This window comes from Somniosus microcephalus, chromosome 6, assembly GCF_052327205.1.
Source record: "Somniosus microcephalus isolate GS21.2 chromosome 6, FLI_Smic_1.0, whole genome shotgun sequence".
In the NCBI taxonomy this organism is placed as follows: domain Eukaryota; kingdom Metazoa; phylum Chordata; class Chondrichthyes; order Squaliformes; family Somniosidae; genus Somniosus; species Somniosus microcephalus.
This window is the reverse complement of record NC_140992.1, coordinates 120489369-120504048: the sequence shown is the minus strand read 5'-3', so window position 1 is coordinate 120504048 and position 14680 is coordinate 120489369. Positions and strand designations below refer to the sequence as shown.

At 45.8% G+C, this 14680-nt stretch overlaps 1 protein-coding gene across 1 annotated transcript in view; it reads right to left on the bottom strand.

Moving 5' to 3' along the window:
• LOC147116046 (uncharacterized) overlaps positions 1-14680 on the bottom strand; it is a 487956-nt gene that overhangs the window by 296108 nt on the left and 177168 nt on the right. Inside the window, exons 15-16 of the mRNA XM_085990760.1 lie at positions 2745-3129; positions 745-953 (exon numbers count right to left, since the gene is read on the bottom strand). Of these exons, the coding sequence (XP_085846886.1) occupies positions 745-953; positions 2745-3129 (594 nt within the window). The remainder of the gene's footprint in view (positions 1-744; positions 954-2744; positions 3130-14680) is intronic.

The following is a 14680-nucleotide window of genomic DNA, read 5'->3' as shown; positions in this document are numbered from 1 at the left end:
TCAACTTTGTTCTCTTGCCATTGACTCCCTCCCACTCATTCTAGCTGAACCTGACCATGCAGAATCCTTGGCATCCTGCTCGACCCTGAGGTGAGCTTCAAGCCCCTCTCCCAATCCATCACCAAGACTGCTTATTTGCACTTCTGCAATATTGCCTGCTTCCTCCTCTTCACAGCTGAAACTATTATCTGCACTTCTACAATTGATTATCCCAATGCCCTCCTGCACTAAGTGCACTTGCTCATCAGCTCAATCCCTGCTGACCTACATTTATTTCCTGTCCCCAAAAGCACCACATTTAATATTCTCATTTTCAAATCCTTCCACAGCCTCATCCCACATTATCTCTGCCACCTCCTACAGCCTTAAATCTCTCCTGCACACTTCAGTTCCAATTTTGTCCTTACATACGTTCCACCCCACCACCTCCCTTCATCCCACCATTGGTGGCAGTCTTCAGCGCCTCATTCTCATGCTTTAGAACTCCCTCGCTAAACCTCTATTCTGTACACGTCTCTCTCTGCCTTTCAAAACCTTCTCAAAACCCATCCATATTTGGTGACCGTTCTTCTATCTATTTCCAATTGTGAATTGTCTCAGAAGGTTTTTAAAGGCATCACATACATGCAAGTTGCCATTATTGGATTATCTGCAACACTTCCATACAAGTACAGATCAATTTATTCTAAATAAGTAGTAGAATGGGAGCAGTTGAATACAGCGCAGAGCTTTGAGATACTTGACCCTGTGCCTCTGTGTGTCATGAAGCTCCTGCAGGAAATCTCGCAGGGCACCTTTAACTACTTCGGGATCAATGTCAGCCGTGTACTGTTCACCACGGGCTGGCGACAGGGAGCAGCAAGGAGAGGTGGAGCGGCTGCGGTCGGGAGATCCGCTTTGTGCAATTGGACTGCCACGCCCATCTGTTGTGGTGGTGAAAGTGTTGTCAAAACCTGAGGATTACAGAACAGAAACACTCCTATTAATTGGGGAGAACATACAAAATTGATGGGCAGAAAAAGGCCAGCTGGTCCATCAAGCCTGCCCCACAATCATGATGGCCGGAGAACATGACAAAACACTTCTTCGCTCCCCCACTCTCCACCTCCTCCCCCCAACCCTCACAGCCATGTAATCTCCTGGGAGAGGCAAGGAAAGAGAAAAAAACACAGGGCCAATAGGGAAAAAATATTCTGGAACATTCCCTGAAAATGATCCCTGAATTGGCTTAGACATGACCCCATCACCTCAAGAATCAGGATTCAAACCCATCTCAGACTGATGGGATGAAGGTTTTCTCTGGGATCAGGGTGGTACACTGGATTACACACTTTCCTTTCATCTCTGAAACCCTAGTTCAAATACCATAGAGGCTGATGGGATGAAGGCTTTGGGACAGATTTTCCTCCATTATCCTGTCTGAAATTGGGTGGGATAGTGGCAGAAAAGGGGGAAAAATTGGGCAATGAGTTTCACCGCCCCACTAGGACCACTGCTGGCCTTGTGAACCATGGCGAAAGGCCCGGGATTGCGATGGGAATAGCTCCAAATGCTGTAAATGGAGATAGAGGGCCTCCTCTCCCTCCGTGAATTGCTTACTTGCTGAAAGTCTCAGTCTCAGTCAAGGTCTTCAGTTATCATCCTGTTCCAGTTTCGTGGCCCTGTGGCCCATTTAATGCCTTCTGCTGCAGCACCGCCTTCATTTTGCTGGAGGCCGCTGGCAGACTTCCACTTACTGGCGGGAATCCTGCTCAAAGCCCACCATGAAAATTGACCCAGGGATGGGATGGTTGGTAGAAGTCTCATCCTGTCCCTTTAGGGGTGGGATCATGACAACCCAGCCCTTTGTCTCTCAAATGGGAGCTGGGTGGTGTAATGGGTTAAACAATCTTTTTTTAAACCTGAGACCTGAGTTTAAATCCAATCCAGAAAGAGGCAATGATGATCTTATCCCTAGTGAGATGAAGAGTTCCTCTTTGAAGAAATGCTGAGTGAAATTGGTCTTCTGCAGCGTAAAGCAGGCAATACTGATTCGGCAGATAATTTTGTTATCCCTACTCATCCCTCTAATCTGACTGCAGATGTCCTCTTCCATTTCCTTCCCACAGTTTAGAGGGATACATGCTCTAGAGAGGATTGATGTAGACAATGAAAGGATACAGACTGAGTCAACATGGTTGGAGCTCAAAGATGAAAAAAAAGGACTGATTACATTATTTAAGGTTGTATTACAGATGTACAAATTGTAAGAGTAAAATTATTGTTCTGGGAGATTAACGATTGGGACAAAGAGGGAGTAAATGGAAAAAAGGGAATGGAATTCCTAAAATGTGTAACAGGACTCCTTCCTCAAGAAGTACGTTAGTCGGGCTACAAGGTTGGAGGCATTGCTGGAGCTGGCATGATAGATGAAATCGATCAGGTAGATCAGGTAAATGTGGGTGAGCACCTTGGGAGTAGTGAACACAATATGGATAAGGTTTAAGATCCAACTCGAAAGGGAAAAATTCAGTACAAAACTAGAAGACTAGATTGGATTAGCAAAGATTTTAGAAAGATGAGGGAGTAGAGATTGGATAATGTCAATTTGCTGGTGCAAATTGGGTGCAGGGGGCAATCCCTGTGCCAGAACAAGTAAGCCTGAGGCCCAATTGATAATAACAACATGGTTCACATGGACCAATCAGCAAACACTTCAAGAATTATTGAATATGTTAAAATAGCCCTTGCTCACCATTCCATACCTTTAGTGGGAGAAAGGGGTCTTCGTGGAGATGGGCTATGACCGGAAAAGCCTGGGCTCTGCGTGCGTCCAGAATGGCTAATTCCTAGGGTTCTGCGCAGTGTGGAGTGCAAGCTACCCAACTTGAACTCCATGTCCCTCTTGGCAGTCTCCACTTTGGCCAGTTCTGTTTCTAGACCAATTACACGGCCTTCCATGGCACTGATCTTCAGCGTCAACTCATCTGCTTCCCTCTTGGCGTGTTGCAGCTTCATTTCCAGATTGTGGCTGTTGTCTAGGAACTTCTTCTCATTCACATGGCAATCCTCCAGCTGTTCAAGAAGCTCTTTCTTGCGCCCTTGGAACTTACTTTCCACTTCCGCTATCTTCTTCTGGAGGTTGGCAACCTGCAGAGCATACAACATGCCGGACTTGTCAGTATCAATGGTATTTCAGACCAGTTGAAACCATCAGGGAGTGAGATACACTGATCAGAGGCCCTTCAGTTTATCCACATGGTTGTAATAGGTTGATAGTGGTAAACTCACTCCAGGTCCCAGTCTGGGAGTGTCAGTAGTTACACTGGCATAACTGGCATGAAAGTCAACAAGGTGGAACTTCACCAGATCATTTGCACTTTTTGGCATGGGAGTAAGCCAAGAGTGAAATAAATGATACTAGTTTGTTACTCCTAAAGTAAGCACACTCCTTTCTGTCCCTTATTCTGTTACGATTATGTGATTATGTGGACATTTTTCTCTCCCTTCCAGTCACAACATCAGTTCTGAAACAGCATTGAAGCACGTTGAGGATGAGTAAAACTGTGTGTCTGCAGAATACATTCTGTAAAAGCTGAGAGTGAAATGTGTCTTATACAGGGGAAAACCAACTGCAAGAGCTAGCCATCAGTTGCAAAAGTCAATACTGCCTGCTCCATCACCAGCACATTTGTCCCATTCTCAAAACATCAGCTCTTATGTAGCTACTCACTTTACATCATTATATACACGCATGAGCTGACATTGAGACACACATCAGACATACAGTGCCCAGATGGGAGTGAATTATCCCTTTTACCTGCTGTGTCCCTTACATATACAAGAGATGTCAGTGAAATGCATATTGGCTGTACAGTACCAGATGGAAGTGGTCAGCAGGTTAGGCAGTATCTGTGGAGAGAAAAACATAGTTAACATTTCAGGTTGATGACCTTTCAACCTTTCTCAGCTCTGAAGAAAAGGCCATCGACCTGAAACGTTGACTCTGTTTCTCTCTCCACAGATGCTGCCTGACCTGCTGAGTATTTCCAGCATTTTCTGTTTTTATTTCAGATTTCCAGCATCTGCAGTATTTTGCTTTTGTACCAGATGGGAGTGAAACATTTCCTTTTACACAGTATGGCCTTGGCTCAGTATCCCTCATTGTCCTCCTCTCTTTCTCAACATTCCAACATGGTTGACCACACCATCCTTCTATAATGCCTCTCCTTTGTTGTCCAGCTTCACAGGACTCCCCTCACATGGTACCAATACTACCTAACCAAATGTAGCCAGTGCATCTCCAGCAGTGGCTTCTCTTCCCTTCTCAGACTGCCTGTCCAACATCAGTTTTGAATGAGTCATAACTTCCTCCAGCTCAACATCGGGAAGACCAAGATCTTTGCCTTTGCAAATGAAAGAAGGACATAATCCAACATAATTCCACATTTGGGTCCTTAGCAACATCGGGGGCAAGGGACACCTGTGCAACCCTGGTGTTCAGTGTTGCTAAGGTGTCAGAGGCATTTAAAAATGAGAAGGCTTGGGTTCCCTTAATGTAGTTCAAAGCCGCTTCACCAGCTACAAGCTCAAGTCAGGAGAGTGATGGAATACCCACCACTTGCCTGGATTGATGCTCAAGAACATTCAAAAAGCTCACCGCCACCGAGGGCAAAGCAGTTTGAGGCCCTGAACCAGACTCTATTATAATCTCCTCCACTACAAGCACACTGCAGCTGCAATATGTACAATCTACAGGATGCACTGCAGCAACTCACCAAGATTACTTCAACATCACCTCCTTCCCCCGTGATGTCTACCACTGAGAAGGGCAAAAGAAACAATGTCATCATAACACCATCCAAGCAATAACACCATCCTGACTTGGACATATATTGCCATTCTTTCATTGTTGCCTGGTCAATAGCTTAGAATTCCCTACGTTGTGGTAAAACCACCAATGAACTCCTGTACAAATGAATAACTGTCTTTAAAGCAATGTTACAGCACCTATGTCCATTTGCTGAGTGTAAACAAGCTTTCTGTAAAAACCCTGAAACAATGCGATGACGTCATCATGTTGGTCATGTGGTGCCCCGAGTGGCGGGAAACGTGATGACATCATGACATCAGAGGTGGGAGGTTCTGAGTTCAGACCTCGTGGAACTAGTTACTGTGTAGACCTGTTTGCTGTTGCTCCTGCATGTTTTTGTTTTGTTCACCAGTTTAATTAAATTCGGTTAATTTACTGAACTGCCTCGACCTCAGTGATTTAGAAAGGAATCCGCTAATACCTACACTGGTGATGTGGTGTATGTAACCTGTTCCACCTTAAGAGAACTTAAGCCTGTTCCACCTTAAGAGATGTACTACTTTCTCTGGCTGCTGTATACGTAATACCGGTGGTGACCACCGGTATATAAGCACTGTGTAGTAAGATTGTATTTCATATAGTCCTGACCTCCAACCAGTAAAGACCTGTTGAACTTTAATCTTGTAGTCTGTGTGTTATTAATTACAACTAGAACACACAGACTTTACAGTGGCGACGAGTCAGATTCTTACCCTGCGACAGTTATATCCATGGCGGCTTCGTCCACAGAACGGACGTCGAAGAGAGGTTTCCACCCTCATCACCCTGCTGGAAGACACGTCGCGCGGCAGACATCGAGAAACCAGAGTGCAGAAGACATCCTGAACTCGAAGCCTCCATCAGCGACTGTCAGCTATCTTCTTTCTACCTCGGTAGTGGGTAAGCCGGGCAGCGACGCGACCAGAAAATCGGCCGCGTTGGCTGTACAGACGGGGAGGGAAGACGGAGGAATAAGGGCGGTGAGATCGATCGCGACCGGAGATAAGGGCCGGGCCGCATTCAGGCCGAAAGGCGCAGCGCGGGGACATTGATCGCGGCTGGTGATAAGGGCCGGGCCGCATTCGGGCTAAAAAGGCGCAGCGTCTGGGGGCAACTGAAGGCGCGAGAGCCGCGGTGAAGCGGAGACAGCGTCGGGGGAAGGGTGAAGACCGCCAAGCGCGGGAAAACCGCCATTTTGTAGGCGGAGGACGAAGACAAGAGCGCGGAAGCCGCCATCTTGGATAAAAATAAAAAGAAATTAAATTGCAACGATGCCTAAACATGGGAACATTAATACCTTTGATAGCGACATCGAAGATTGGGCTATGTATGTAGAACGCATACAAAATTATTGTAAAGCAAATAAAATCCCAGATGCAGAGAAAGCACTAACATTATTAAACTTAATGGGTGCGAAGACATACGGGCAATTGAAACACCTTTTATCACCAGATGAACCAGCGGATAAGACGTTCGAGGAGATTGTTACTGTCCTGAAAAATCACCTAAACCCCACGCCGCTGATGCTAGCTGAACGATTTAAATTTTACAGCAGAAGGCAGCTGACGGATGAAAGCAATGCTGAATATTTAATGGAATTGCGTAAGCTAGCAAAGTACTGTCAATTCGGAACGAGATTGACAGAGGCGCTACGAGATAAATTTGTGTGTGGTTTATTAAAAGAAGATACACAAAAGTGATTGCTCGAGGAGAATGAGCTGATGCTTGAGAAAGCGGTCACTATGGCAGCAGCACACGAAGCCACAGCGAGAGGCATGGCAGTAATGCAGCTACGGTCACCAGAACTCAGTACAAATAAATTGGGTTTGAGTACTGTAAAATGTTATCGTTGCGGAAAGACAACGCACGATCAGAACCAGTGTTGGTTTAAAAACCAAGAATGCAGAACGTGTGGCAGGCTTGGCCACATAGCTAAAGTATGCCGGTCAGGAAAGAAGACCAGCAACAAAAAGTCACCGCAAGGAAAATACATAAAGGTACACAAGGTGACAAAGAACAGTTCGACCGAACAGAAGTCAGATTCAGACGCTAGCAGTAATGAACTGGGTAGCTTAAGAGTACACAACGTTGGTAAGGATGCAGATCTCCAGACAATTTGGGTCACCCTTCAGATAGCAGGAGTCCAAGTAAAGATGGAATTGGACACTGGATCTGTGGTGTATGTGCCTTTAAGAGCAATTATGGTGTATGTGCCTTTAAGAGCCCCAGGTGTGCGTAATGCCGGTAATTACCACTTGGGCTATATAAGCCTGTGTATTGTGTATCTCCTTTAGAAAACCCCCCCAGACTTGCTTAGTAAATACCTATGAACCAGCTCCTGTCTTCAGTGTCTTTATCTACACACGGACACTACAGTGGCGACGAAGTGGAAACGGACTTACCTGCAATTCGGCAGCACCTCAAGGACATCGATTCCTCCAGCGTCCAGAAGACTCAAGGAAGTAAGAGAAACTGTAGTTTCACCAGCTGGCCAAGCTGGTGACAGGTACTGCGCTAATCCTTCCTGGGAATCAGGCTGGAGCTCCAGCGGCAGGCTCTACAGCTGAGACAGGCAGCGAAATCGGAGGCAAGCAATAACGGACTGGGAGGGTGCACTCGAGAGACAGCCGGCGCGGCAAGCAGGTCAGCGTTTAGACCTCCATCGCGAACGAGTCTCCAACAGTGAATAAACGGAAACCACAGTAAAACAGCGTTGTTATCGGTAGCAGCGGCGGGAAAGCGCGGGAAGCGCCATATCGTTGCTACAGAGAGAAAAAAAAAAAGCGCGGGAAGCGCCATATCTTTTCTGAAATGCCTAAATCTGGTAATATTGAGGCTTTTGATGGCGAAATAGAAGATTGGACCACATACGTGGAAAGAGTAGAGGTTTATTGCACTGCAAATGGAATAACAGATGAAAAAAAAGCTTCAGTACTTCTGAACTTAATGGGCGCGAAGACATACGGGCTGTTACGAAATTTAATCACTCCAGCTAAACCAAAGGACAAGACTTTTAAAGAAATTGTTGATACCCTGCAGGAGCATTTAAACCCAACACCGCTGCTGATAGCGGAACGATTCAAGTTCTTCAAGAGAAATCAACACAAGAATGAAAGTAACGCTGATTACCTAACCGAATTAAGAAAGCTATCAAAGTACTGCCAATTCGGAGCAGGACTATCTGATTATCTTCGAGACAAATTTGTTTGTGGTCTCTTAAGTGAAGGAACACAAAAAAGACTGCTTTCTGAAAAAGATTTAACGTTGGACAAAGCTTTCAGTATGGCTGTATCATACGAAGCAGCAGCAAAAGGAGCTGCAGAGATACAACAAGAGACACAGGACTTCGGCACCCATAAAATGACACAGGAGTTCGGAAGATGTTATCGCTGCGGCAGATCCACCCATAACCAGAGGGACTGCTGGTTCAAGGGTAAAGCATGCAGGCAATGTGGTAAGATTGGACACATTGCACGGGTATGCCAATCTGGACAAAATAAATCCACTGACAGAAAACAAAAAATCAATAAAGAAAAGTACAGGAAGGTACAAATGATGACGGACAATAGCTCCGAAGACCAGAATAGCGATAGCGACTCCGGAAACAAGAGACTAAGCTGTCTCAAATTACATAATGTACTTGCCAAAGAGGATTACCAAACCATTTGGGTTACCCTCACAATAGCAGGGTCCCCAGTTAAAATGGAGCTAGATACAGGATCAGCTCTAACCGTAATAAATCGACGAGATTACGAGAGGCTATTTTTGCATATACCTCTAAAAGACACATCCATTATCTTAAAAACATATACGGGGCAGAAAGTCTACCCCAAAGGAAAAATAAGGGTGCCTGTGGTATACAACGGCAAAGAAATACAAAAGTTGTATTTATACATTCTACAAGATGGTGGTCCACCGTTGTTGGGACGTGAATGGATAAGGAAGATACGTTTAGACTGGCACTCCATTCAGGCACTGACGGTGACCAGTAAAGAAAAAAACAAGGATGACATCATACCTGAACGATTAAAAGACATCTTGGCCAACGCCAAAGAAGTGTTTCAAGAGAAACTAGGAACCTTGAAAGGCATCACCGCCTCAATAAAAGTGGAAGATACAGCAATTCCAAATTTTTTTAAGGCAAGACCGGTGCCATACGCAATACGTCTGGCAGTCGAGGCAGAGCTGAAGAATTTGGAAAAGGCAGGCGTATTATCCAAAATAGATTGGAGCGAATGGGCAACACCCATCGTTCCAGTCAGGAAAAAAACATTGAAAAATAACTCTGAGGAACAGAAAAGAATTCGCATCTGTGGGGACTTTAAGGTGACTGTAAACCCGGTCCTTCACACGGTACAGTATCCTCTTCCGAGGATAGAAGATATTTTCGCCTCACTATCCGGAGGAAAACGTTTCACAAAAATTGACTTGGCACAGGCATATCTACAGATGGAGGTTGAGGAGACCTCTAAAAAGTATCTCACAATAAACACACACAAAGGCCTGTACCAGTACAATCGACTGGTTTTTGGAATAGCATCAGCTCCAGCTATCTGGCAAAGAGCTATGGAGCAAGTCCTGCAAGGGATTCCGGGGACTCAATGCTACCTAGACGACATCCTTATAACAGGAGAAAACGACAACGAGCACCTTGCCAATTTGGAGCAGGTGCTCACTAGGCTGAAAGAACGGGGCCTACGAGCAAATCGCCCCAAGTGCAAATTTTTCCAAAATCAGATATCATATTGTGGCCACATAATTAATAAGGAAGGGTTGCATAAGTCACCTGAAAAAATTTAAGCAGTTATAAAAGCCCCAGCACCTGAAAATGTTTCACAATTAAGGTCATTCCTGGGATTAATAAATTACTGTCATAAATTTTTACCGAACTTATCAACTATTCTACACCCTCTTAATGATCTTCTACAGACAGAAGTGATTTGGAAATGGAACGAAGACTGTAAACGTGCCTTCCATAAATGTAAAGACTTAATCACATCCGAGAAAATTTTGGCTCATTACAACCCATCACTACCAATCAGACTGGCGTGCGATGCATCCCCTTACGGCATAGGAGCGGTATTGTCCCATAGATTCCCTGATGGCTCGGAACGGCCGATAGCTTTTGCGTCACGCTCATTGAACTCAGCTGAGCGTAACTATGCCCAGATAGACAGGGAAGCACTCAGCCTTGTATGGGGAGTGAAGAAATTCAACCATTACCTACACGGACAAAAATTTACCTTGCTGACTGACCATCAACCCCTCATCTCCATATTCAACCCTAAAAAAGGTGTCCCCATTATGACGGCACAAAGACTACAGAGGTGGTCCCTTTTTCTCGGAGCACACCAATACAACATTGAATACAAAGGGTCAAAACAGCATGGGAATGCTGACGGTTTATCACGCCTACCGTTGCCAACGATAGAAGAGGCACCTACAGTAGACCCAGTAGAGATATTCCACTCTACCATAGTGGAATGTCTACCGGTGACAAATTCTGCCATTGAAAGGGAGACAAGAAATGACCCTACTCTCTCACGGGTCTACGATTTAACAGTGAAGGGATGGCCAGCACATGGCGAACCACTGTTGCCAGCATTCTCGCAAAGAAGAGAAAAGCTGTCAGTGTGCCGAGGAACCTTGATGTGTGGATCCAGAGTGGTGATTCCACCCAAACTCCAGGATAAAGTGCTAAAGGAGCTTCACGAGGGGCATCTGGGTGGAGTGAAAATGAAGAACCTAGCTAGGGCGTTTGTATGGTGGCCAGGTATCGATGGAGACATCGAAGACATGACCAAGAGCTGCCTAGGATGCCAGAAGGTCCAAAATGCTCCGCCACAGGCCCCTCTACATCCATGGGAGTGGCCCTCATCTCCCTGGCAAAGGGTGCACATCGACTTTGCTGGTCCATTTATGGACTCAATGTTCTTAATCGCAGTTGATGCACACTCCAAGTGGCCGGAGGTAATAAAGATGTCCTCCACCACCACGGAAAAAACCATCACAGCATTAAGGACCATATTTGCCAGGAATGGGCTGCCGGAGCAGATATGTTCTGATAATGGACCGCAATTTGTGTCCGAAGAATTCAGAAAGTTCTTAAAGAACAATGGGGTAAAGCACTACACGTCCGCCCCATACCATCCCGCCACCAATGGATTGGCTGAAAGGTTTGTCCAGACCTTCAAGAAGGCCATCAAGGCCATGGGTAATGAAGACATAAAACTTCAGCACAAGGTGGATAACTTCTTATTTGCATATAGGAATGCAATGCATATGGTTACTAACCAAACTCCCGCCATGATGTTCTACAATAGAAACCTAAGATGCCGGCTGGATTTGGTCAAGCCCAACATCCGAAGGGACGTGGAGAACCGGCAGTTTCAGGGCATGAATGAAAGGCCAACTAGGGCCTTCCAGATAGGCCAACCGGTTTTGGCCCGGGACTACCGTACCGAGAAATGGCAGCCTGGAACTATCTGCACACGATTAGGACCATTGATGTATACTGTGGACATCGGAGAAAGCATAATAAGGCGCCATGCTGACCAAATCATCAAGTCATCCGAAAAGGGACAACCTACACCACCACTCTATACATCTAACGATGAAGTAGAGATACCCATATCTACCTCCGATCCGGTGATACTGGAGCCCGATGAACCCGACACTGGCATTGAAGCCGAATCAGCCTTGCCAGAAGAACCTACTACACCACCAGAAACTACTACACCCCCGAGGCGTTATCCGGACCGAGTCAGGAAGCCTCCTGAGAGACTAACTTATAATTAATTAATACAGCAATGTATATTATTTTGCATATAACATGTAATTAATAATTACTTAAAATATGATGTACTAGTGAGCTAGAAGGGGAGGAATTGTGGTGTATGTGCCTTTAAGAGCAATTATGGTGTATGTGCCTTTAAGAGCCCCAGGTGTGCGTAATGCCGGTAATTGCCACTTGGGCTATATAAGCCTGTGTATTGTGTATATCCTTTAGAAAACCCCCCCAGACTTGCTTAGTAAATACCTATGAACCAGCTCCTGTCTTCAGTGTCTTTATCTACACACGGACACTACAGGATCGGCATTGACGGTCATGAATAAGAAAGATTACAAAAGGTTATTCCAACATATTCCCCTACGGGATACGGAGATTATATTGAAAACACACACGGAGCAAAGAGTGTACCCCGTCGGAAAGATAGAGGTAAAAGTGGTCCACAAGGGCGAAGAAAGCCAAGTAATGGACTTATATGTGCTACCTGAAGGAGGTCCACCACTACTGGGACGGGAGTGGATTAGGAAAATGAATATGGACTGGCACTCCTTGAAGGCACTAACGGTAGATTCCGGGGAAACAGATGTCAAACCTAAACGATTGTCCAGAATATTGGATGATGCTAAAGAGGTGTTCCAGCAGGGACTGGGAACACTGAAAGGAATTACGGCAAACATCAAGATTGATGAACATGCACAACCAAAATTTTTTAAAGCCAGACCGGTACCCTATGCAATACGACCTACTGTAGAAGCGGAACTGGAAGCGCTAGAACGTTCAGGTGTACTGTCGAAGGTAGATTGGAGTGAGTGGGCTACGCCCATTGTTCCCGTTATGAAACGTCCTTCGAGCAACAAGCCAGGAGAACCAGGGAAGGTTCGCATCTGTGGAGATTTCATAATCACCGTTAATCCGGTGCTTCACACGGTGCAGTATCCGCTTCCGCGGATTGAGGATATTTTTGCTTCGTTGTCTGGCGGGAAACACTTCACCAAGATAGACTTGGCGCAGGCGTACTTGCAGATGGAGGTTGAAGAAGAGTCACGCCAATACCTCACGATCAACACGCATCAAGGTTTGTACCGGTACAATAGACTGGTTTTTGGAGTGGCATCGGCTCCAGCATTTGGCAGAGGGTCATGGAGCAGGTATTACAGGGAATTCCAGGCACACAATGTTACCTGGACGATATTCTGATTACAGGTGATGGTGATGAAGAACACCTCGCAAACTTGGAACTGGTGCTCAACAGACTGAAAGAGTATGGACTTAGAGTTAATCGGCAGAAATGTGAGTTCTTCCAGAAGCGGATCTTGTACTGTGGTCATGTCATTGGCCGGGAGGGGCTTCATAAGTCTCCTGACAAGATAGAGGCAGTTGTAAAGGCTCCCGCTCCGGATAATGTCTCTCAGTTGAGGTCGTTTCTAGGATTGATTAACTATTACCATAAATTTCTACCAAATCTATCCACGGTACTGCACCCGCTAAACGCTCTTTTACAGAAGGGGGTACCATGGGAATGGAACGAAAACTGTAAGAAGGCATTTCGCAAAAGCAAAGAATTGATCACCTCAGAGGAAGTGTTGGCTCACTTCAACCCGACACTGCCTGTTCGGTTGGCTTGTGATGCTTCTCCATATGGTATTGGGGCAGTACTCTCACACAAGTTGCCAAATGGCACGGAAAGGCCAGTCGCGTTTGCATCCAGATCATTGACCTCCGCTGAGCGCAACTATGCGCAGATCGATAGGGAGGCTCTCAGCCTTGTATGGGGAGTGAAGAAGTTTAATCATTACCTGCAGGGCCAAAAATTCACACTTCTGACAGACCATCAGCCGTTGGTATCCATTTTTAACCCTAAGAAGGGTGTTTCAGTGATGACAGCACAGCGTCTCCAGAGATGGTCCCTTTTCCTAGGGGCATATCAATACCAAATAGAATTCAAAGGTACGAAGCAGCATGGCAATGCTGATGGGCTGTCGCACCTGCCACTACCTGAAGAAGAAGAAACGACGAAAGTTGACCCTGTTGAGTTATTTCATTCGACCATCATCGAGTGTTTACCAGTCACCAATGCAAGTATTGAAAGAGAAACCAGGAATGACCCGACACTGTCCAGAGTCTACGAGGTGACAGTGAAAGGATGGCCAACACGTGGTGATCCTCTGTTACCGGCATTCTCGGCAAGGCGAGACCAGCTGTCCGTCTGCCATGGTACTTTGATGTACGGGACAAGAGTGATTATTCCTCCCAAGTTAAGGGAAAGAGTTCTAAAAGAACTGCATGAAGGTCATCTGGGGGGAGTTAAGATGAAAAGTCTTGCTAGGGCTTATGTATCGTGGCCGGGTATTGACCAACAGATAGAGGAGTTGACGAAAAGCTGCGCTGGGTGCCAAAAAGTGCAAAATGCACCTCCGATCGCACCATTACACCCATGGGAATGGCCTTCAGCCCCATGGCAACGCGTACATATTGACTTTGCTGGTCCATTCATGGACTCCATGTTCCTAATTGCGGTGGACGCACATTCCAAATGGCCAGAAGTGATCAAGATGAATACCACTACTTCAGAAAAGACAATTGCGGTGTTAAGAACAATATTCGCAAGGAACGGATTGCCAGAACAGATCTGTTCGGACAACGGACCACAGTTCGTGTCGGAAGAATTCCAAAAATTCTTAAAGAAGAATGGGGTGAAACATTATACCTCTGCCCCATATCATCCGGCGACAAACGGGTTGGCCGAGAGATTTGTCCAAACATTCAAAAAGGCAATAAAGGCCATGAACGATGACCAGATTCCGCTACAGCACAAGGTGGACAATTTCCTAATGGCGTATCGAAACGCCGCTCATGCAGTGACTAACCAAAGTCCTGCCATGATGTTTTATAACAGGAGGTTGCGGTCCAGGTTGGACTTGTTAAAACCAAATTTGCGGAGGGAAGTGGAAAACAAACAGTTCCGGCATATTAATAACAAGTCCACTCGAAGTTTCGAAGTAGGACAACCAGTGTTGGCAAGGGGCTATGGAAACGAAAAATGGCAGTCCGGAACAATT